The sequence below is a fragment of the Apostichopus japonicus genome, chromosome 20 (assembly GCF_037975245.1).
Source record: "Apostichopus japonicus isolate 1M-3 chromosome 20, ASM3797524v1, whole genome shotgun sequence".
Lineage (NCBI taxonomy): Eukaryota > Metazoa > Echinodermata > Holothuroidea > Aspidochirotida > Stichopodidae > Apostichopus > Apostichopus japonicus.
Window position 1 is genome coordinate 34,272,923 of NC_092580.1, and position 26,856 is coordinate 34,299,778.

A 26,856-nucleotide genomic window follows, 5' to 3' on the forward strand; every position below is an offset into this window, starting at 1 on the left:
AAAGTTGCATAGATGTATGAATGCCTCGAAAATCCCATACATGTTCCTGCACGTGATAGTTCGTGTAAAATCTGGTTAATCTGTTATTGCTGCAGATCCGACATATCAAGGCTGCATTGATGTTGAGAGGAGCAATGTGGAGGGGTGGGGCGGGGGGGGGGGGGTGGAAGTCAATCGTCATCCCATTCTGATGCCTTCATCTTGATTGAATTCCATGTATAGAATGCAAAGTTTGACATTCTGTACTATCATAGATAACTTCCTTCAGTATAGGAGTATTGTCTTGAAGTAAAGAAGTAACACAAAAAGCAAATAATGTGTAAACAAAGCAAATACTGTAACAACTGTAAGATTATATTACAAACGACAAAATGCACTACTCAGCTAATAAGCTCAAAAGAAAAACAAACTATAATTAACAATAGCAACTGCACTTGACAAAAAAAGCAATAAATCAATAAATTGAAAAGTGGTAAATGTGAGATACTAGTAATATCAAACAGTCTTGTAAAACTACTTAGTACAAAGTCAATGGCTGTATTCTACAATTATCTCAGCTTTGATCAGGGCTCAAGTTTGAAAAAAAATCTATGTAGTAACTCTAGAGTTGTAGGAAATCGCTATTTTTCAACCTGTACATTGAGTGCAATTTTCCCTATATTTAGCTCGTGTTCCGAATGCTATCGGAGTTTGGACTCATTTTTTAACTGAAGTAGCTTTATTTTTAACTCTTATCACTGACTGCTGTCGTTCAACTTCAAGATTAGTCTGGTTTTCTTTTCAGACATCATTCCTAAATGACACTGGCATCATGTATGTGCCTTCTCTAACTGCTGATGGTTTTTACTCTAAATTCAGCTTCTAGTTTTCAACTTAATATTGTGTTTAAGGTAGACACTTTGTGCCTCTCTGACCAAATTATATGTGTTATGTATGACATGTAATTGGATACACATTAGTATAAGAGATCTATGCAGGATGATACAACAATTTGGCTGTTTCTCATACATACCAGGTATTAACAAGTAATCCTGATACAAACAAATCTGTGTCCCCCACACATTCAATGGCAATGTAATATAAATTATCAATGGCAAACATTTGGAGTTTTTACCTAATTCAATCCAACCCTGGTTTGGCTTTGATAAATTTAAGTAACAGAGAACATTTACAGCAGCTACTGTACGTGTCTTTTGTTTTGATTTGTTGAGTATCACTGGGGGAGGGGGGTATGGTCAAAAAACAGTTAGAGAACACTTACAGCACCTACATGTGTTTTGATTTGATTTTTTGAGTATCACTGGACACTGGGGGTTATGGTGAAATAAATCTTCAAATTGCAGCTCTCGACCTCTGTTCTTGAATGTTCGTTAGTATAATTTATACTCAAGGTACAACTTCCCGCCTGCAGTCTCAGCTAGTAATTAGTTTCATGTTTTTTACTATTTTCCTTGGCATGAGCTTAGTACCAAGCTGTTCAATAAATACTTGTGAATGTAAACTATACTTACAGGAAATATAAAAGGAATCATTTAGCTTCAAATAAATATAACAAAACCCGACCAATTACGAGCATATTCGGAAGTGATGATTATTAAAGTTAGAAACTTGAACTTTTCTGTTACTTTCTTTTTATTTGAACTGAAGTTTTTCATTTTCCAAACTCTCACCAACTTTTCTCTGTAACACAGAGCTTTAACTTTTAACACTATATTAACCAAATTAACAGATTATGTACAAGAAAACCAACTAAACAAGAACTAAAACATGTTTTTAATAAACAGAAAGGAATATTTTACAAATGAAGATAATATTACTTAATCTTGTCACTTCTTTGCTTATTCCACATTACATGTCATTTTCCCTTGGATATATTATACTCTTGCTACTGCAAACAATTACCTTCAGAACTTTATCTGTGAAAAACTTCCTCCAATTCCAGGTATAAACAGCGATATAATTTCATATAGGTTTGCATATTTGTTCACACTACGGAATGCCCAAAAGGTTACATTTCCTCGATTGAAATGTCAATTCCTATGTTACTACTCATAGGTAAATAAAAATCATGCAGCTGCTGTGATTACATGTCATTGCAACTTGATAATAATTACATAAATGTTACAAATGTTTCCAATATCCAGAAAAAAAGGTTATGAAAGTGACTTTGAAATTGAATAAGTAGCAATTCCAACCGTCATCTTACAGTTGAAACACTGTGCATAAAACCAAGATGCTTATGTGAGGAACATCTTCTCTCTATCCCCTCTAACCCTCCCCCACCCTCAATATGAATTAACTTCTGTCTAGAGATATCACAGGTTAAAAGTAATGATGAGACTGCTATTCTCTGAAAGCAAATTGCCATGGTATCAATCAGAAGTCAAGCACTTTGTTTTCCCTGCTATTTTTTTTGGAACACCCATTAGAAGCTGAAGAAGATCCTGCTAGGATTGAAAGATTTGGCACTAGGCTAAGTTGTGATGGTAGACAAAACTGTTAAAATCAGAAACTGATCTTATAAAACATTACTGTTACGTTTCAAAATGAGATGTTTATGGTTCAATGTTTTCACCCGAAGATGGCTACTTCAGAATTTCAAAACATTAACAAAATAAATCAATCAGAAAGCTTTCCTTTAAGCATTGTTATAGGACTTTTCATGGATTTTACCATTTTTATTAATTATCCTCATTTCCGAATTTCATTAATAAAATCTATCCCAAGCTATATGAACATATTATAGACAATGAAATATTTCATAGGTACTGCAGCATTGATGCCATCATCCTTCATATAATTTTATGTTCATACTCGGTATGTTGTGACTAGTCTGAGTTGTTTTTTAGTAGTGTGTCGACCAGTACTACTTTTATCTGCACCTTCTCATCCAAGGTTCTTAGAAACAAGTAATTTTTCTAGAACTATTTGTCTAAAATGAAAATTTTTTGAGGAAAGTAAAAGTAAAATAGATTAAAAAGATCTCATAATACATAATTAGACTGTTTGTCATAAACTGCTCCTCCATCCAGTCACCTCTCTGCTTCCGTTCACAATGTAAGAAACATCAAAAGTCTCTCTTCTTCAAAAGAACATTTAAGACATCCGAAAAACCAGACTAATAACTTACATCTGGGAACCAATAACATTTCTAGTGCAAATGATTCCTCTGTGGATTGAGAAAATGTTTTTAATTTGCTGGCATAATAAAAATTTGGTTTCTCTTAAAAGCATCTGCAAGTGTTTTTATGTACTTGGGTGAAAATAACAGTCTTTATTGCTAACATTTTATATAAATGAAAAGAAAAAGATGAAACATAAAATGATGCCTGCGGCAATAAATTGACTGGATCACCTCGCTATCCAGTCACTCACCAACGTATCGGAAGATTCCTTTTCTTCTTTAAGAGATATATGCCATCAGGGAGCTAATGATAATTGGTTCTATCTATAGAAGTTTTCTCTCTAATATCATTAATTGCCTGGTTTTAATTTCTGTGTTTGAGGAATTATACTTAGACAGAATCTGCACTCATTTGCAATTTCCTGTTGATGCTTACATGACTACAGTGTCGCTTCTTGCAACATTTGACATCATAAGCAGCAATACATTTATCTAACACATTATTTATCTAGTGATAAACAGTGTGCTTCAATTTGTTTTTTTGTCTTTATGAAAGTATATGTAATTAAGCAAGGAAATTTTTTAAAATCAATTCACTTGTGATCAGGGTGCAACCTACTATATCCAGAAGAAAGTCAGAGAGGTTCAGCAAACTAACCCCCCCCCCCCCAACCCTCCACTGGCAGACAAAATGTTACAAAAATCCCAATTGAACAGTACATAAATAAAGTACATGTTGTATCAATATTGCAAAATAAGCACATTTTGCATCCAAGGACCCCCAATTAGACCCCTTCTCTGGACCACATAACACCTTAGCTTACCCCAGCTCAAAAAGTTGGTTGTGCCCCTGCTTGCAATATCTGATGTACACAGGAACTTAGTTTTGGTTAAAGTCAAATAAAGTTGTGTCTTAGAAGCAGTTTTCTCTGATAATTGTGAATCACACAAAGTGATGTGCATTTATGGCCAGAAACATCAAAAACAATACGGTAGCCAAAACTCACCACAAGTCTTCTGTATTTATCTTTCAAATCAATACCAGTTCTCCCCTTTTTGAAGTGATATGTCCACAAGATAGCATTCCAGTGCTTGCCATGACGTTTAACCCCCTTCATGAGATTACGGATCTCTCCTTCGCTGAAGTCCTGCCTCTGCCTCCTTGTTGTGTCCTTAATTTTCCTCTGTAGAAGTTTCTTTGGTAGCTGATCATAAAATCAATTTAAAACAAATATTTTTCATTTCAGGTTTCTTAGCAAAAAATATCAAGTCTCTGTCAACTGCTTTGAAAGGAAAGAATAGAGAGGGTGTTTACATTTACAATACTCCCATTTGCTAATTTTTCACAATTATTTTTCTTCTGAAATGCTGCTTCCATTGAAGACCAACATAAGACTATTTGAAACTATCTATGGCACAGTGCTAGCCTACTTCACAATTTTTAGGAGGAACAGATTTAAAGGAACCTACAAATGCAATCTAGCATGGGAACAGAAAGATTGTATTAGTAGGTGGGTGTATACGCATTGCTTTAACAAACTAGCAGGTATTTTTACATATAAGTTTTAATGAAAGCTAAGCAATCTATACTGATGAAATTAGATCAAATTCTAATTGTTCTGTTATTAAAGATGATACTGCAATATTGGTTAGAATGTTCTAAATGTTCTTATAATGTAGATCATGAAACTTATACACCTGTTGTGTCTCATGTTGCTATTGTTTGTAATTGAAAAAAAAAACTTACTTTTAAACCACAATGAAATCAAAAGAAAATGATGTTTGAAAATATCAATATCAGGCATGAGGGCTTAATTCCAACGAAAGCTAAGAAAACTGTAATACAAGCTACTTGTTGATTTCACTGAGCAGACAATGTATTTAGGGGTACAGTATGTAGTGATGTAAACTTAATTTTATGAATCATATTTCAAGAATTTTAAGGACAGTGCCAAAGACCAGAAATGAATACAAGCCTTCTTGAAAGATTGTGCCAAAGTTTTTCATCTGGATTTTGATGTGTTACTTAATAAGATTAATACGATCAGGTTAGATTTTGAAAGGGCTTGCTGATAAATTCAAACAGATGAAACCCCCCCCCCCCCCCCTTGACGATGAGCTGAAATCGCTACTACGACAAACCAAAATAATTTAAGAAATCAATCAATCACCCCTAAATTCAAAACCACACATTTTAAGAATTCTTTTTTTTTTTAGGGTGGCTGTTTTTTTCAGGTTGAGGTTTTTAAAAAATTAATTTGACCCTTTAAATTAGTTTAGGCTTTGTGAGTATATTCTTCTCTAAGTTTGTCTATACTTTTTTATTAATGGTAGTTTTTAAAAACTATTTATATAGCAATATGCATTTTATATATTTAAATAATATATATATATAAATATACATATATATATATATGGTTGCTACTGCCCTATTTTCCTTTTTTTATCGGCAAACCAAATTTCATTACGGATGCGGTCCGTCTAGCTATTCATTTCGAAAAAAAAGTAAAAACTACTTTCGGTCATATATAGTAACAAATTGTGACACGGTTAGACAGACGCCTTGCGAGGAATTTGACAAGGGAGGGGCGAAGCTTGTAGGCAAACTATCTAAGCGTAGCGCCACCATTAGTTGGCGCGAAGCGCAAAAGAAAATTTTGGCCGAAAATGCCTCCCAGATCGCTGGAAATGACACTTCCCAGGCCTTGTAAGTTGCATCTAGGCATTTATTTTGAAATTACTAGCGATATCATAAAAAAATACAAAAAGATGCTTAAAAAAAAAACTATGCCAGCAAATATTGGGGGGGGATATTAAATACTATATCCCCCCGCCTAAAATATTGGGGGGGACATGTCCCCCCGTCCCCCCACATGATCGCCGCCCATGAAGGTCACCACTGCATCATAAATTATATGAAGCATTCAGTGATTTCCTGGTTGTACTTTGATATTCATGTATTGTATTGCAGGCTAGGCTATTCATTATTTTGTAGGGTTACGGATTAATATCTTTTGCAATTTTCTTTTAATTGTATTAATAAATCATAAATGAAAATGGTACCTGATGGAAGCGCCATGGGCAGTTACTCGTTTCCTGGAGTGGCGCTATATATATCTACATTATTATTATTATTAACCTGTAATGCATCATCAATCATCAATATTCTCACTGAACAGTTTTTGAAGGGTCATTCCATATCAAATCACCAAACTTTTGAGTATCTTGTTGTCCCCCCTTATAAAGATTATAATTTATTGTATGCTTTGGACACCATAAACTAAGCATATTCTGAGAATCTCAGTTGCATTGCTTTAAAATTTGGCCTGTTTATCACACTTTGAAATTCGGCAAATTTGTGGCCAGCAGTGCTTTTTCTTGACTTTTGAGGTCTCATTTCTCAGCCATTAAAACACCCTAATAACTTCCTATTACAGCCCATTGATTCTATCACATAAAAATGGGAAATACAAAAATTAGTCTATGAATCCATAGCCTTGTATATAGTTAGGTCAACTCAAGTGTCAAAATATTCAATTTGGTATTTTTAGCTACAAATTGTGCTATTTTTAGTGATAAATTGCTCCTAAACTATTGCTTCAGGATACTTGAAAAGTTCAGAGATAATTAAGTCCAGTCCATACAATAAAAAATAATGATAAGTGCTTTCCTGTAATATATTTGCAAGTTGTGCAGCTCAAAAGTTGCTATTTCATGCTGCAATTCAGCATGAGAAAGGGGTTTTGATGCCAATTTTTTACCAATATACTGTACAGTACCATGTGCAAGCTGTGAGGGTATAAAGTTTGTACAGCTTACCAAAGTTCAGGGTTCTAGCTATTCAAGATATTAATTTATGAGGTTTTAAAGTTGCTCTGATGTACAAAAGAGATTGTCTTTGACAGCCAATGGCTCAAAACCTGTCACGTTGAAAAAATCTATTATTTTTTCTAGAAGAAATATAGTAACACCATATTGCCTTACTGTGAAGATTTCAATGTCCTATAAACCATGGAGCTATTAACAAAATAACTCCATGTATAAACAAATAATATTTGCAATGTGCTGTCTGCCTCTGGTTTAATTCACTTAAAGCCAGGAAGGTTATTGGATTCAAATCTCTGGGCACACAATCAGTGTCCATATCTAAGTTGGTTAGGGTGTCCGCACATAAAGCTTGAGCCCCAAGTTCCAATCCCTATGGAGGCTGGAACTTTTTTCACTGTTCTGGATTTCCAACTCATTAATGATTCATTTACCTTGGTTGTTTATTTCCATTACAATTAACAGAGTCTGTTCAAAGTATCTCTATCGAGATCCGACCCTATGGATTCACAAATGATTCAAGTTGGTTAGCATCATGATTGATCTCTAGAGTAAGGCAAACTATGTCACTAAAGCAGACTAGCATTGTGTGATACAGGTGGCAAAAGCCTAGAGTGGAATGACGACCTAACTCACTAGTTTCTAACCTCGCAAACAAAGAGGTAGAGAGTATGGTACACTGGGTCAAGTAATGTTGAGTGTTTGCAGATTAATTGTATGCGTGGTCAGTGTAATAGGCAATGCCTCTATGATCTGCTGGTATTATTGCATTCATGTTTATACAGTACTGAGCTGCTTTGTGGATGTGTGATGAGTTGCAGCATCAAATACATCAAAGCTACACAGTCAAATACCTCTCATAAATGCATGGTAGCATGGTAATAAAGGTTTCACACAATTTGGTGTAGGTCAGAGTTTATTTATGGTCAGGAGGGGTTAAAACTTGAAATAATTGAAAACCAATATCTCCAGATAGGAAACTATAATGACAAAAGGAACTCCCATTGTTTTTGGGTGGGTCAAAGGTCATTTAAGGTCATCAAATGTCACTCTATGAAGCCTAGGTTACATCACATAGCTCACATTTGGCATGTGTCTTTCTTATAGTGAGTAAATTAACCCTTCTATCTTTGGTGGAGGTCAAATGTCATTTGGGGTCAGCCGAGGTCAAATATCAAAATAAAGTTCTAATGGATCCCATCAGGTTAACTATCACAAATTCAAAGTCAGCTCCATGTCGATGAGCTAATATGGACAAAGAAATTGAAACCATAGATTTTTGAAACAGTCATATGGATCCGATGGAAGTTGATATTTAAAGGTATGCTACTGTATAATGGACCCAAGTATGCTAGATATTCAAATATAGTCACCTTCGGTCAACATTCTTAAACTGTTTTTATTACAACCTTCAAAGAAATTTTCCTCACTGGGGCATTCAGGCATCTGTGTGTTCCTTAAAAATGTCTGAGAACAATTTGGAGAGTCAAGACCTCCAGGAAATTAATTTCTGAAAACTTCTAGCAATTAAAGCGTGCTATAATTTGGGGCCAATACTGGCTACCTTTAAGAAGGTAATTTATTTGGTATTCATACTGGATCCTTGTCAGGAAGTTGGTGGTAACTTTGACCAAATTTATTTGGTATTCATACTGGATCCTTGTTAGGAAGTTGGTTGTAACTTTGACCAAACCACATCATGATAATGTATTCACATAACTAATCATTTGTCTAAATAGGATACATCTATTATCTATGCTGTTAGTTTTTCAACAAGGTGGCTTACTGTAGTCATGGTTTATTTGGTACTAACTCCAACAGTGCCACTCACACATGTCATGCATACTCAAAAGAATTGTCTGGTAGTCCTTAGAAGCTACCTCAAATATGTCCAAACATGTCTCAAAGTATGAGAACGCTAATACTGCATTTGACAGAAAAACGATTTTTAATCGTTTAGGGATGGGTATTTCTAATATACTTGAACAGTAGCGAATGTGACTTCATCTGAGCAAATGCAGATTGCGACATAACCCACGCTGCATACAGTGATCACAACATAACCGCGTTTGAATACAGATTAATTTCTTCTTTAATTTTCAGGGAAGTTTCTTATAAATTAGATATGCTTTAAATAAAATCCTCAAGCCGTCGTATATGTAGTGCATCAGTGATTTCGTGGTCTTTGTGTAACACAAGATAAGTTTGAACAGCAGACTCTTCATTGTTAACATTGCGCTGTCCAGTTCCAATTCGAAGAATGTTCGTACTGTAGGTATGCTACTGTATCGTTTACATTCAGACAGTTCTACGAAGCCTAAGCTTCCAGGTACAGTACTTCATTCAACTAGGCAGGTTAGCGAAGGCCTTGTGTGGAATGAAGCCTCAGTGCCAGGCATTCCGATGTAGTAATTTGTGTGGATGCGTGAACGAAATGGAGAAAATAAAGTTCTTTGCTATTCCTGACCCAGAAAAGAGGAAACTAAATTTTTATTCTATGTAGAATGTGTTAGGGTTGTTAGGAAAGAATGGTGTGTAAACTTTGGTTTGTGTGTGTGAGTGTATTATGTGCAATGCTATGTACGTACCAACTGGGCATGGTAGGCTGTACACGTACGTTCTTGCTGTGAACATAATATATATTGGGCAATCACCTGTGCCTGTACCTGCGAGAGTGTATTTGTTGCGGAAATGGGATTGCTAACTTCAAGTCCCTTGTTACGCCTATTTGCATGCACTACGTCATTCACCATATTGATGCGTTCGAACAAAGGTGCCTTTGGTGAGAAAAGAAACTGATGAATTTGAAAAACAGAGTTCTACAAGAAGAAAACATCTAATGGGGACAATTTTCACATGGTTAGAAAGAGAAAAATAAGAACTATGAGGAGAATGTATCAAAATCTTCCACCAGACAATTCCTTTAATTCATTGTGTTACATTTTGTGCTTTGAATTCCACTGCCAAGTATTGCTGACAAAGGTCCCAGGGGGAGGGGGGGGGCCCCAAAACTTCCACTATTTTCTAGAATAGTACTCCTTATTTGTCAATTATGAGTCATATCCTATTTCTATAATAATAATCATAATATTTTCTTTTGGATTGTACACATGGATTTTCTTTATAATATATTAATATTACATATATATTTAGATAGACATGTACATATATATATTTATATATATATACCTTCAAGATCAGGCTGTAGGAATCACAAATGATTTCGAGTTGGTCAGCATCATGTTTGATCTCTAGAGTAAGGCAAAATTTGTCACCAAAACAGAACTAGCATTGTTCAATACAGGTGGCAGGTGCTTACAGTGGAATTACGACCTTCCTTACTGGTTTTGAACCTCTGGACATGCCAGCAGGGTCCATAGCCTAGTGGTTAGGATGTCTGCATATCAAGTGGGCGCCCAGGTTCAAATCCCGGTGGGGGCTGGAAGTTTTTCCACTGTTCTGGATTTTCCAACTCACTAAAATTTCTAATATATATATATATTCATATACCTTTGTCACTTATTTCCATTTCATTTAACAGAGTCTGTTCAAAGTATCTCTTTTGAGATCCGGCTTCGAGAATCACAAATGATTTCTAGTTGGTTAAAATCATGTTTGATCTCTAGAGTAAGGCAAAATATGTCACCAAAACAGAACTATAGCATTGTTCAATGCAGGTTGCAGATGCTAACAGTGTGCTGAACTCAATCAAGCCGCTTAATTCTTCAGGATAATTGGTTGCAAATAATACCCTTATTGCAGGATACCTAAGAATAAAGAACCCTTCTTGATAATAAATTTTATAAATCAGCCCCTTAAACATCGAATGAAAGAAGAAATTTTAGGAATTTCAAACTAACACAGGTGGCAAAATTTATGTATATATTCTATGCACTCTTTAGACTTTCTTTAAATAAGCAGATAAAACCATTCAAATATTAAAACGTACACCAAAGATAGAATGCTAATTCATACATTGGTAAAGTTCAAACTAAATTCAGAGTCCATTGAAGAACTTCCTCCCTAGATAAATTATATGAAATAGAATAAATCTAATTTTCTTGGAAATGTCAAAGTATTTATGAGCAGTTCTAAAGTACTGTAGCTTAGATCAAGAGGTTCCCATTATTCACTCGCACAATTATCTTTCTCAATGGTTGAACAGTAGCATGCACCATAACCTTTTGTACAAGTGTGGGTAATCAAAAATAAAAATGGAACTATTTGTCATCAGTTAATATGATAAGAATATTTTATTTGAATCCCTTTTGGATAATATCAAAGATCCTTCTGATATAGCCAAGATATATCAAGATCAAATGTTAAAAGCAAATGTTATCAACAGTAGCTACTTGTAGCTTCTGACACTATTAAGAGTTGGGTGAAAACGCTCATTACATGAAAAATACAGATAAAATACAGACTAACAGTGAACAATGACGAGGGACTTAGAAATATGATTTTACTCTGTCATGCCCAAGAGCACTCAGTTCAAATCATAAGTTTAGTCACTCAAGGAGGGGATGCGTGCACATACTCAAAACAGTCTCATTGGCTAAAGGTGATTTAGTGACAGCAATCTGATAAAATACATGTCGTTTTGCATTCAATTGATGATTGGTCAGAATGCCTGACCATTGTGAATATGAAATAGCTGTACATATGAAATCATTCCATCCCTCAAACTGGTAAGAACCAGTTTGACAGCTAGATAAGCTGGCAGAGTGCCAGGTATACAGAGTATTAACATATCATGACCTTGGATTTACAGACATCTTCAACAACTTAAACTTCCACTGAGAGATAAAAAAAAAATACAGAGTACAAGCAAAGAATAAACATTGAACTGAATATTACAGAAAGCATATCACACCCTACCTAGGTCATGAATGACCTCTGGTAACTTTACAATTATGCAAATAATATACTGTCAATTTAAATCTTATATCCACGGTATAAAAATTCATTATTAATGATGATCTCCATTGAGTTCAAATTGAAAGATGAGGAAATGGTTACATCATAATCTTCAGGATTTTATATAATCTCTCAAATCTCAAATACTCTGTTCTTCAATTTTCCATTAAACAACAATCTCAAAGGTTGTGTCCTTATAAGGATTGAAAAATCAATAATATAAAGTCATATTACTACTTGGAAGATTGTTGATAAACTCTCTTGATTGTTAGTATGTTCATGCTCATTAAATTAGGTTTGCTGAATTGCTGACCTGTCAGTTTTAGAAAGAAGTGTTTAAAGTTTGAGTCACATGAACCACTAATATGAGACTTTTATGGATAATATAACAAATAAGTCATAATCTCTGGGGTGTGAGAACTGAGCTTTGTGAATTGTCCAGGTACAGTATCAGGCACCTGCTGACAGCTTTGCTTACACTTATATTAACTATGCATCCTTTACACAGAGGACAATGAAACATGAAAAAGGGGCCTTGCTTCACCAGACAAAATTTACATGCTAATTGGAAACCGAAGGTTGCACGGAAATGAACATCGATAATTAATTAATCATGCTAGTCTATATACGATGCAACGTTAGGCAAAAATTTGTCAAAAGAATTGTTAAGAGGTTCATTGACAATTTTGGAGAATCTATTTGTACAGAATGCTATTCAAACTTTTAGGACAACCTTGTTATTACCAAGATTACATGCGATCACCCAAACTGAATTTATGCCGTTAGATTGTTTTCACAGTTGCATTATTGGTACCAGGTGATGCTTAATATTGCTGCATTTGATAGCGATCCCCTTTAAAGTATGCAATGAGAAGAACCTAAAACAAGTCATAATTAAGGAGGTATATACTAGCAGCATATTAGATACGAGATCTTTGCAACAAGAAATCTTATTTTACTATAACTGAAAGTGAGAGTCTGCAGTAAAAATACATTTTAACGACCTAATGGAGAATGGTTTCAAGAGCATTGAAAGTTACATGAGAGAAAGAAAGTAATAGAAAGTAAAGAGAGAAAAGATATGTGACAATTAAGGGTTCCCATCAAACAATTCCTTTCAAGATCTCTCACTCAACTCAAGAAAGAAAGGATGTAGTAATTACAATATATTTCTTCTGTGTTAATTTTTTTCTACTTTGTGATCAGTTTGATGATTGTTGAGTTACTCATTGTAAATAAGCCTATACTGCTCTTGTAGTAAACAACCATTAAGATCTCAGAACAAATGAAAGTTAAAAACAGATATTTGAGAAAACTAAAATTACAGATAATTATGTCTGTTCTACCCTTTTATAGCAATTACTTTGTAGTAGACAACATATTTTTTGATTATCTGATGACTTATAGTCCACAGTAAGCTGTATAAAATATGTATTTAGCATTTAATCTGTACTCATTGTACACTCTTGTTTTTTGCAGGTCTTAAATCACTTCTGCCACCTGGGAGGAGTGAGAAATCCTCCCTTCCCCCTCCCCCACACCACCCCTTCAAATAATTTCATTGCAATGACTTACATGTGGGTGTGGGGCTACCACAAAAGATGCCATGATAATACAGGGATCTGATATAGGAGTGTTTGGAACGATTGGTGCAATTAAATCTGGTCACTGGTCATCCACAGTATTAATCTTGTATAATTCATATTAACTAGAACATTTTTCAAATTTGTTAACTTAACTAATTGTCAATCTAGTCAACAGTCTGACAACATGTTTCATAAATTCTGGTTATTGAGCCAGAAGATACTGCAGATCCAATGATAAGGATATGCATATATATGATTGCTACTTCTTAATGTTTCTATTTATATACTATGATGCCAAGTGATATTAACAAAACACTAGTTGATCTGCTTCATCACCCGTAAGTGGTCTAATGTCCTCTATAAAATTGCTTTGAAATTAACAAAAACCAATCAAGAAAGTGCAAACAACTTGCAGCAAGTACTCAATTAGTATATCTACTTTATTTGAACTAAGCGATATACCTTAACGAGACAAACAGCAATGACCTCACGTACGTACCAGCACATGATGTAAGAACTATTTTTGGCTTGAGTAGACTGAAAGTGAAGTCGGGCACATGATTATACCTAGCGGCGTGCTTACAGAATGACAACATCAGCAAGCATACTTGGCAAGAGGAGACACAACGTTGTATTGTTTACCAGCCAATCTCTGGCCTGGAAACAAAACACCAACTTCCAAGGACATTGCAATTGAATAAGCTGTCAATATAATACTTAAACATAGGCATAAGTGCTTATAATTTCTTGAACAGAATGCAAGCAATATCACATGGATATAAAAGATAGGACCAATGAGTTAGGAAGGGGTGGGGTGGGGAATGGACAGTGGGGCAGATATGTAAACCACTTGCACACCATGGACACTTCCTTGGTACCATCACATTTTGCTTGAATGCCTATGGAGAGAGTTCCTGCTAAAACTATCTGCTAAACTATCTACTAAAACATTCCAATAAACAACTGTCCATAATAGTCTGGTTAAGGTAACACAAACCCTGACAGTATTATTCATCTATGCATAATGTACAACTTTAACAAACAACTAAGACAATTCTTAATCCATTTGAGAGACATCACTGATTTAATTTTCCTTCACACATCTACTAAAACATTCCAATAAACAACTGTCCATAATAGTATAGTTAAGGTAACAAACCCTACTATTATAATTGATCTATGCATAATGTACAACTTTCACAAACAACTAAGACAATTCTTATTCCATTTGAGAGACATCACAGATTTAATTTTCCTTCACACACAAGGCTTAAAACTTGATCTAAATATGACATAATCAAGCCACATGTGATTAAATTTCTGTGTTTTTGTTTCTTTATTTATGGTTAATTTTAGCTGTAATAGAGATGGGATTTTGCTAATGCTGAATCTAGCATATTGAAGCTGTTTACATGACCTAATGATGGCATTGGTTTCAGGGCCTGCTAATTGCTAATTGACTGCTAATTCACATTCTAAATTAAAAATATGGGTTGAAAAAAACAAAGAGAAAGTAAAAGGTTTTAGATCCTAGTGACATCATTATGACATCACAGACTCATAAAATGACAGACATGACTTTTAAACTACCGTAACTACCGTAACTCCCAAACGGAGCAAGATTTTTATTAATTTTGAGGAGCTCTTTGCTTGATCATCACAAAGATGGCATCTCATACAGCTAAAGATGATAATTGGGACTTTGTCCCATTTAATGATTTTACACATGTGATATACTGTGACTGAAATTAAGTGTCACACACGTTTTTCATGTGCTGCATTGCCAGATAAATTTGCCTATGGGAGAATAAATATGTTGATACTTTCTGAATCTTCCAAATATTATTACACAGTAAAGAAATGAAAATTGAAAGCATACATCTAAGGAAGGGTAACCATATAATGCCATACAAGTGGACAACAGCAGTGGTGTAATAGCTATCTTATAGCATGAGGAATCAGTAAAAAATATCTGTTCAAGAAATAAATCCAGTGAAGATGTCCAACAGGAGCCTCAACTCAGTGGCGTGTATAGTAGGAGAGGGGGGGGGGGACTTTTCCCACTGTCAGTCTGACATATTCAGTAGACGGGTTTTATGTTTGGCCGACAATACCCTTCCGTAAGGTTCATGACCTTACCAAAATCAGTTGTCAGATTTTGATATCCTGTGCAAGTCACTACTTCTGATGTGGGGTGTGACATGTGAAGCTTAGAAATGTTGTCCTCTGATTTATTCTTTAACTAGATCAAACTTTGTTAATTACCAATTAACACTGGCTGCATGAAAGAATTATAGGTCCCCTTTGGAATCAGACCTTTAAGATTTAGTTCTTTAATCTCACCACATTGACAGAGTGGAATTTTACATTATGAAGCAATTAACTACTGGTATATATGATATTACATACATTCCTAATTAAGCTTAGCCTCATCAAAAATCATGGCTAAAGGTGGAAGTGACATTTTGATATCAAGAGTTATAAATCTCTTTAAACAAAGAGTATATTTTCCTTGCTGTAGATTTTCATTCATGTTAGCAGTTACAATGAATGCATGTATGGCTGGTAATGTGGCAATAAATATTTATATTCATTTCTTCCGGATGGATCAGCTTCTATGTCTGAATATGTTTATCAATATTTTCAAAATGTGCTCAGAAAGAAATGATGCCATGTAAGCCGAGAACTGTGGGGTGTTAAAAATCTTGTTGGGTGAAATAACAACATGAATGCATATATGTCATATATGATAAAAACTGATGGGTTGTCACTTATTTCCCTTGAGGCTCCAGTTCCACATCATGTATCACTTATTTTATTTATTGCTGTGAGAGGTTTTATTAACACTGTGGGAGTTTATGACTCTTATCATCCACACAACACTGCCCTCAATGGCTTACACATGCACATACATATACACCCACAAATTATGGTGGATTATATTTTTTATCATTGTACTGGAAATTTTTTAAAGTATTCCACAGTTCTAGGGGCTTTGTGTAGTCATGTATTGGGTTTTATGGTTTATTATATTATTTAATTCTGTGGATAAGTTCAAGTAAACAGAATTATTAATATATGATATCATTTTGAGTCTTGCAAATTTTGGCATAAATACATGATGTCTTGTTGTACATGGAATGCGCTTTTCTCTATATAAAACTTTATAAAGTTGTATAGTTAATCTAGTAGCCAAGCTAACATTGGTCCTCTTAACTAAGGAATTTACAGCATATTGAAGGAGATATCAAGAATTACATTTCAAAAGGAAAGTGACTCCCTTTGCAAAAACTAAGCACAGTGAAAGGACAGCCCACACATTTCCCCCTTCTATGGGTGTACATAATTAGAACATGCTATCTTTGTTTGAAAAGCAAACATGGACATGAAATTTCAACTGTATTAATGTGGAATATTTTAGTGTCTTCGAAACAGAATATCCCTTCGAGGGGATGGAAAAAATAAGTTGGCATTTTTTCTATAATTATAAGCTATTTTGTAGTCCTGAGGAAATTACGATTCTTATACCATTGTACAGTAATATTTAATCCTTTTTTAGCTTTTCTTTCAAATTATGAAAGACACTGGTCCCTGAGCTTCTTCTTCTCAGCACCATCAAAGTAACCTAGAAGTGATGAGATTGGTTAATTATAAGCCTCAAAATGGAAGTGATGAGGATGGTTAAATAAACCCTCAGCTTAAAAGTGATGAGGTTGGTTAATTAAAGCCTCAGTCTGGAAATGATGAGGTTGGTTAATTATAGTCTCAGCCTAAAAGTGATGAGGTTGGTTAAACAAACCAAAAGTGATGTGGTTGGTTAATTAAAGTCTCAGCCTAAAGGTGATGAGGTTGGTTAATTAAACCCTCGGCTTGGGAGTGATGAGGTTGGTAAATAAGCCTTGGCTTGGAAGTGATGAGTTGGTTTATTAAAGCCTCAGCCTAGAAGGTTTGTTTATTAAAGCCTCAGCCAACAAGTGATGAGGTTGGTAAATTAAAGCCTTGGCTGGAAGGGATGAGGTTGGTTAAAAAAACCAAAAGTGATGTGGTTGGTTAATTAGAGTCTCAGCCTAAAGGTGATGAGGTTGGTTAATTAAACCCTCAGCTTGGGAGTGATGAGGTTGGTAAATAAAGCCTCGGCTTGGAAGTGATGAGTTGGTTTATTAAAGCCTCAGCCTAGAAGTGGTGAGGTTTGTTTATTAGTGGTGAGGTTTGTTAACTTATATGCTACAATAAAGTTTGAACTAGCACATAACAGAGTAATCAGCAAATTGTTGATTTACTGATATTATGACTAGTTAACATAAACTATAATTGCACCTTTTGGATAACAAGGAAAGTATTCTCACTGGTCATCTATATAAGACACTAGTATTTACTGGAGACAATCTACACTACTTATTAGAAGATCTTGTGGAAGGTGTAGCATGGCAATGTAATATTTCATCAATGAAATCCAATTGGTCCATTGCCATACATCCACAGTATGTACAGATACCATATTTAAGATTTTAACTATGAAACTATGTAAAAACTATGTAAAGTCAAATATTAACTAGTATATTAATGTTGACGGAACCTTACTCACACACAAAAAGGATTACCATTTCTCAGGTTTGATATGACATGTTCAATACTTACCAATGGTATCTCACATTTATCTACAGTAAATGCTTGTTGAAGTTTCTCATCTTCTGAGAAGCTGTAAACATCACAATTCCCTTGAGATGAAATATTTTTCTTAGAACCTGCAGAGAGAGGGAGGGAGGGAGGAAGGGGAAATATTTATAAAGCAGAAGAAAACAAAGAGCTTACACAATAAACTTTGAGGAAGAAAGGTACCTTGAATTTAGACAAACTAAGGATTTTCACATCTCACTTCCTGATATTGCATCAAATCACTATTAACTTAGGCACCTGGTTAAGTTTCATGACTAAGCTAATATAGCCCACTTCCCATCCGATTCACTGGGCAAGTAAATATCAATGGACTTGGTATTATGTGACATTATTAAACATATATCAGATGTGGCAGACAAAGTATCTACATTATATGTGTACTGTGTGCTTTACTATATCTGCATGGGATGCACATTCCTTTCCTAAAAGTCCACTTCTCCCTCATGCACCCTCCCTCTCTCTGTGGTAAATATCATTAATATTCAACTGCAGTTAATTCAAGCAAGCAAAAGGTGTTTCCTGAACAAACAAAATTGTAAATTGTACATTTTCAAGAAATATCTACGCTACAGTACAACGATGCCAGGATAGCCCATAAAATAAAATATGAGGAAATACCCTGCCAGAGTTCAAGCTGCCCATATCAGAAAAGGAAGGTTTTCTACACTACATACAGTACAAGATGCCAGGATAGCCGATACCCTAATATGAGGAAATACCCTGACAGAGTTCAAGCTGCCCATATTAGAGAAGGTAGGTTTTCTACGCTACAGTACAACGATGCCAGGATAGCCTATACAATCAAAATATGAGGAAATACCCTGACAGAGTTCAAGCTGCCCATATTAGAGAAGGAAGGTTTTCTACGCTACATTACAACGATGCCAGGATAGCCGATACCCTAAATATGAGGAAATACCCTGACAGAGTTCCAGCTGCCCATATCAGAGAAGGAAGGTTTTCTACGCTACATTACAACGATGCCAGGATAGCCGATACCCTAAATATGAGGAAATACCCTGACAGAGTTCAAGCTGCCCATATCAGAGAAGGAAGGTGTTCTACGCTACAATACAACGATGCCAGGAAAGCTGATACCATAAATATGAGGAAATACCCTGACACAGTTCAAGCTGCCCATTATAGAGAAGGAAGTTTTCTACGCTACAATACAACGATGCCAGGATAGCCGATACCCTAAATATGAGGAAATACCCTGACAGAGTTCAAGCTGCCCATATTAGAGAAGGAAGGTTTTCTATGCTACATTACAACGATGCCAGGATAGCCAATACCCTAAATATGAGTAAATACCCTGTGTCACGAGTATGCTTGACGCAAGTCTAACGACTATCGTGCAGCTGGATAAATTTACTGATGAATATTCATTTGTCTGTTTTGCTCACGAAGTTCAAATTAGTAACATACGACATTCTAGTATATGCTTTGTTTAATTCACTGATTGCTCGACGGGCATCAATGGAATTTGTGCAAGTCTTTGTTTAGATTAATTTGCATAAAATGCAGGTAAAGGGTCGGTATGAATAGGCCGGGTAAGCAGGTCAGGGCGTGGTAGTCGTGTTTGGTATAGTATACTTTGTGCAAGGGTGCTGGGTGCACCACAGCAGTCACTTGTTGCAGTTGGACACGATGTCCGTTGGGCGACATTATAGCCCGCTGTACTTCGCTATTCTAATATAGTATATGTAGGGGCAACTTCAGTTCCCCGCTGATGAATTCGTGGCAATATATATCTTGTCATATATCGTAAAGGACATACCCATACGTGTAAAAAGCCGGAAACTGACCGAATTCCGGTTTTGCCCCTGGTAACGAGGACCAAATAAAGCTTATACAAAAGACCCACGCCATCCGAGTATTTACCTTGTCCAGTCGAATAGTTTTACCATACCCGTGACACCCTGACAGAGTTCAAGCTGCCCATATTAGAGAAGGTAGGATTTCTACGCTACAGTACAACGATGCCAGGATAGCCTATACAATCACAATATGAGGAAATACCCTGACAGAGTTCAAGCTGCCCATATTAGAGAAGGAAGGTTTTCTACGCTACAATACAACGATGCCAGGATAGCCGATACCCTAAATATGAGGAAATACCCTGACAGAGTTCAAGCTGCCCATATTAGAGAAGGAAGGTTTTCTACGCTACAATACAACGATGCCAGGATAGCCGATACCCTAAATATGAGGAAATACCCTGACAGAGTTCAAGCTGCCCATATTAGAGAAGGAAGGTTTTATACACTACAGAACAAAGATGCCAGGATAGCCGATACCCTAAATATGAGGAAATACCCTGACAGAGTTCCAGCTGCCCATATGAGAGAAGGAAGGTTTTCTACGCTACAATACAACGATGCCAGGATAGCCGATTCAATCAAATATGAGGAAATACCCTGACAGAGTTCCAGCTGCCCATATCAGAGAAGGAAGGTGTTCTACGCTACAGTACAACGATGCCAGGATAGCCGATTCAATCAAATATGAGGAAATACCCTGACAGAGTTCAAGCTGCCCATATTAGAGAAGGAAGTTTTTCTACGCTACAATACAACGATGCCAGGAAAGCCGATACCCTAAATATGAGGAAATACCCTGACAGAGTTCAAGCTGCCCATATTAGAGAAGGAAGTTTTCTACGCTACAATACAACGATGCCAGGATAGCCGATACCCTAAATATGAGGAAATACCCTGACAGAGTTCAAGCTGCCCATATTAGAGAAGGAAGGTTTTCTACGCTACATTACAACGATGCCAGTATAGCCGATACAATCAAAATATGAGGAAATACCCTGACAGAGTTCAAGCTGCCCATATTAGAGAAGGAAGGTTTTCTACGCTACATTACAACGATGCCAGGATAGCCGATACCCTAAATATGAGGAAATACCCTGACAGAGTTCAAGCTGCCCATATTAGAGAAGGAAGGTTTTCTACGCTACAATACAACGATGCCAGTATAGCCGATACAATCAAATATGAGGAAATACCCTGACAGAGTTCAAGCTGCCCATATTAGAGAAGGAAGGTTTTCTACGCTACAATACAACGATGCCAGTATAGCCGATACAATCAAATATGAGGAAATACCCTGACAGAGTTCCAGCTGCCCATATTAGAGAAGGAAGGTTTTCTACACTACAATACGATGCCAGGATAGCCGATACCCCAAATATGAGGAAATACCCTGACAGAGTTCAAGCTGCCCATATTAGAGAAGGAAGGTTTTCTACGCTACATTACAACGATGCCAGGATAGCCGATACCCCAAATATGAGGAAATACCCTGACAGAGTTCAAGCTGCCCATATTAGAGAAGGAAGGTTTTCTACGCTACATTACATCGATGCCAGGATAGCCGATACAATCAAATATGAGGAAATACCCTGACAGAGTTCAAGCTGCCCATATTAGAGAAGGAAGGTTTTCTACGCTACAATACAACGATGCCAGGATAGCCAATACAATCAAATATGAGGAAATACCCTGACAGAGTTCAAGCTGCCCATATTAGAGAAGGAAGGTTTTCTACGCTACAATACAACGATGCCAGTATAGCCGATACAATCAAATATGAGGAAATACCCTGACAGGGTTCCAGCTGCCCATATTAGAGAAGGAAGGTTTTCTACGCTACAATACAACGATGCCAGTATAGCCGATACAATCAAATATGAGGAAATACCCTGACAGGGTTCCAGCTGCCCATATTAGAGAAGGAAGGTTTTCTACGCTACAATACAACGATGCCAGTATAGCCGATACAATCAAATATGAGGAAATACCCTGACAGGGTTCCAGCTGCCCATATTAGAGAAGGAAGGTTTTCTACGCTACAATACAACGATGCCAGGATAGCCGATACAATCAAATATGAGGAAATACCCTGACAGAGTTCAAGCTGCCCATATTAGAGAAGGAAGGTTTTCTACGCTACAATACAACGATGCCAGTATAGCCGATACAATCAAATATGAGGAAATACCCTGACAGGGTTCCAGCTGCCCATATTAGAGAAGGAAGGTTTTCTACGCTACAATACAACGATGCCAGTATAGCCGATACAATCAAATATGAGGAAATACCCTGACAGGGTTCCAGCTGCCCATATTAGAGAAGGAAGGTTTTCTACGCTACAATACAACGATGCCAGTATAGCCGATACAATCAAATATGAGGAAATACCCTGACAGGGTTCCAGCTGCCCATATTAGAGAAGGAAGGTTTTCTACGCTACAATACAACGATGCCAGTATAGCCGATACAATCAAATATGAGGAAATACCCTGACAGGGTTCCAGCTGCCCATATTAGAGAAGGAAGGTTTTCTACGCTACATTACAACGATGCCAGTATAGCCGATACAATCAAATATGAGGAAATACCCTGACAGAGTTCCAGCTGCCCATATTAGAGAAGGAAGGTTTTCTACGCTACATTACAACGATGCCAGGATAGCCGATACCCTAAATATGAGGAAATACCCTGACAGAGTTCAAGCTGCCCATATTAGAGAAGGAAGGTTTTCTACGCTACATTACAACGATGCCAGGATAGCCGATACCCTAAATATGAGGAAATACCCTGACAGAGTTCAAGCTGCCCATATTAGAGAAGGAAGGTTTTCTACGCTACATTACATCGATGCCAGGATAGCCAATACCCTAAATATGAGGAAATACCCTGACAGAGTTCCAGCTGCCCATATTAGAGAAGGAAGGTTTTCTACACTACAATACAACGATGCCAGTATAGCCGATACAATCAAATATGAGGAAATACCCTGACAGGGTTCCAGCTGCCCATATTAGAGAAGGAAGGTTTTCTACGCTACATTACAACGATGCCAGGATAGCCGATACCCTAAATATGAGGAAATACCCTGACAGAGTTCAAGCTGCCCATATTAGAGAAGGAAGGTTTTCTACACTACAATACAATGATGCCAGTATATAGCCGATACAATCAAATATGAGGAAATACCCTGACAGGGTTCCAGCTGCCCATATTAGAGAAGGAAGGTTTTCTACGCTACAATACAATGCCAGGATAGCCGATACCCTAAATATGAGGAAATACCCTGACAGAGTTCAAGCTGCCCATATTAGAGAAGGAAGGTTTTCCTTTGAGGTAGTTGTAAGTTGTTTAAAGGCAGTTCAATTAAGTCGCATCATTTCAAAGAAAGAGCCATACATGCTGGAAATTTAAGACCATTATAATTGGCACAATGTATGACATATTCAATGCATTTAATAAATTTGCTTGGCAGTACAAAATCATCACTTGTAAGATGCCAAGCAGTTATGATATGGTGTGTTTTGTTGCCTTTTGTTGTAAGCAAGAAATTATTATTTTCTGGCATATATGTTTTCCATTAGCAGCCATCAAATGACATCTTGTATTATGATTCTGTATATTGTTATTTTCTCCTTGTATGTATTAAACTACTTCCAACTAAACAATATTGTATGAAACCCAATACATGACTACACTAAGCCCTTAATTAGAACTGTGGAATACTTTAAAATTTACAACTACCATCTTATACCCATCTAATGAATAATAAATTAAACCATGCATCAATAGCCTCACTCTTATATTTAAACTTGTGGTTTTAGAAGAACTTTTTCATCCCTAACAGCGCACAGAAGCAATGAATTCCTTAATTTCCACATGCATTTAGCTGCATTAGTAGTGCTGTAGAAACACATATTGTTAAATACATATAATGCCATGGGATGCTATTTGCAAAACACTTAAAGGAGCCTGTTGTGTGGTGTAATTGCAACTACCTATTAGGCATAGTCTAATTCCCACCACATCCACTCATCTGAAGTACAGATGCCATGTTCCATACAAATGCAATGAAGTAGAAATTCTCACCATACAAGTGCAATTAGATTGTAATTAGCCTTTATCAATTAATGGCTAAACCATCTTTCTATTAAAGGTTTCTAAGATGTATGCTTACACCCACACACACATATTGTGCAGTTAGCTAGCCTACAAAAGGAACTAAAATGTGCATGTAAGCCTGACACTGCAAACCATTTATTTTTTACATGTACTGTTATGTCTTATCTTTAGTTGCATGTCAAATAGATATACAAGATTATGTTAACCATTTGCTCAACTTAAATAACCATGGAAAGTAGCTACTAAGTTTCAGGTTGGAACATATTATGAAATTTGCATACAAATATTTTGGAAATTGGGACAAAATTTGCATAGCATGAGATTTTTTGGCAGATTGACCTTCAGAGCTAATAGAGGGGTGATTGATTCTAAGATGTGTATATATGTTGATTTATCACCTCAACCATCAACCAATTGTGCTACTTCCCTGTTGAAGATTTAAGTGTGTTCAGAAACAACTACTCTAACATGAACTACGCACTATACTTTCATTGCACTATTATGAGAGTAAAACGTGAGAGAATCTGAGACTTGAGGACTAGCTGCCACAATCACTTCTCACATCTTGCATGCAAAGAGATTAGATCACTTAATGAGGCACATTTATTAATCTGAATTATTAAATGAACCATTTGATAAGTTGATATATCTCATAACTATAGCATAGATCTGCCCTGATGATATTTGAAAAACTGCTTTTAGATAATTAACATCAGGTTGGAGATGTCATGTATTCTCACATGAAACTTAAAACAGGATGAAAACACATCAGCAATAATGAATGCTTCATGTTATACATTGATGGCTTGTAATGGATTGTTTACATGATCCTTCCATCAATGCATGGGTTTGAAGTTAAGTGTATTCATTGTGTAGAACTATAGAACTTAATTACCCACAACCACTGTTAAACAAACCAGCTACATCTAGTCAATTTTGAATTTCCAATTCACCTTTTAAATGAAGAAAAAAAAGTAAATCTAAATTCCTTATGGAATAAGGAAAAATCAAAACTGATAATGCTTATCTATAAAACCCAGCCAACTTAAATTTGCTGTCTACTTATTGTGAGCTTTGGCCATGCACTTGCACAATAACTTAATTTAGGGATATTATCATGATTGGAAGTTGATTGCTTAAAGACATGCTGTGAATTTTCTGCATCTTGTCAAACCAAATCTTCTTCATGGTCCTTTGCACCAAAGAGATATGAAGATAAAAATATGTTTAAATTGGTGATATGTTATGAATGCACCTGGTAACAGCAGGCATAATGAATGGTGTCATCCTGGCAATTGGGTTCAAAATGTCTTTTTGTTTCCTTAATATAATATTACATTAAAATCATTCACCCACAATATAATATTGATATCAAAAATATTGCATTTTGTGAATTCTAAATACAGACAATAGTGTCCGCAAAAGCGGCAAACACTCCAAGTTAGTCACATTTCAAGGATTATTCAGCACATAAGATTGTAAAAGGAAAAATAAAGCTAAGTTGAAAATACATTTACTGAGATCACATGGCAGATGCAATGAAGTTTTTACAGAACAGCGCAGAACAATTTTATCTTCAAGATAATTGGTACATTGGTCTGACACCCAAACTCCTGTGAATTATGTTACAGTTTTATGCACAGATTGAATCACTTACCAAGATTATGCAGCTTTCTGTGATACTGATCCTTTATCTTTGATACTAGATTTCTGTGATGGTTGCACACATGCTGGCTTGACATCAAGGTCTTAACAAAGCTCTTACTGTGGAGGTGAGTTCTAGTACAACATGCTACAATGGAACAAAATTGAAATGATATAAAAACTAAGTGAACATTGAAAACACTGAACTTCCAGAATGGTTATTCTGCTATTGTCATCCATGTTCATAGACTAGGCCACCTTTCCTATAAAAGAATTCATTGGTAACATCTAATACCACACATCTTACAGATAGTCAAGATAAGTAAGTTCTGCCAGATAAGATGCAATTCAAACTTAACTATTGTTTTCATTCCTAATATATCTCACCAACTTTGGAGCAAGCAGGCCATGCACATGACCAGTAGTGCCAAACAGTACTAATTACAAAACCACACTGGCCAAGTTATAGGCCGGTATTATCACTTTAAATTGTGTAATCCTTTAAGTCATGTCACAGATCCATTAGTCACAAATATTTAATTTATTAGTCTGATTGATTGGTCATACCAATGCATGACTTAAGCAATAATGCCTGGTTGCTAGTTGGAATAAGGAGCCTGATATTTCATTGACATTTCATATTACACGTTAATAATATATTAAATTCAGTATAAACTATACCATCTTAGTGGTGCCTTAGTGTGTAAATGCTAAACCTTTTCTCCTTTCTAATCTAATCTCCTTATTTCCCCCATCGATCCAAGTTTGTTGATGTTCAGTGTACAGTTTCTTACATGTGAAATTCTACCAAAAACCTTAAGAACAACTTTGGGGACAGTTTAAATATTGCACTTCTGTTTTCATTCACCATGGTACAATACAGTAAAGATGACAGTAGCACAGAAGTATATGTTTTTAATCTAGACACTGTACTTTGTCTATGATAGTTCTGTATGTTGTTTGCAGGGAATGGATGGATGGATGGGTTGGTAGGTGGGTGTGTCGGTGGGTGGGTGAATGAATATTGGTAGTGCAGATGTCACTACAATTAACCAGCTAGACTAGTCAATTAACAGGCTTATAGTCCCTTCTAAACTTGAGACAAAATGGTTTAACTTCAGATGACTAGGTCACATCACCA

The 26,856-nt window shown here is 36.0% G+C and overlaps 1 protein-coding gene across 5 annotated transcripts in view; it reads right to left on the minus strand.

Moving 5' to 3' along the window:
* Positions 1-333: 333 nt before the first annotated feature.
* Positions 334-26,856, minus strand: part of LOC139961332 (uncharacterized) — a 57,102-nt gene continuing 30,579 nt past the window's right edge. For 4 of the 5 annotated variants that reach the window (XM_071960467.1, XM_071960464.1, XM_071960465.1 and 1 more), the window contains 4 exons: positions 25,729-25,863; positions 18,091-18,197; positions 4,132-4,329; positions 334-3,169 (listed from right to left, as the gene is read on the minus strand). In XM_071960467.1, coding sequence (XP_071816568.1) covers positions 3,152-3,169; positions 4,132-4,329; positions 18,091-18,197; positions 25,729-25,863 — 458 coding nt within the window. In that variant the 3' untranslated portion in view covers positions 334-3,151. The remainder of the gene's footprint in view (positions 3,170-4,131; positions 4,330-18,090; positions 18,198-25,728; positions 25,864-26,856) is intronic. The other variant, XM_071960468.1, reaches the window with a different exon arrangement.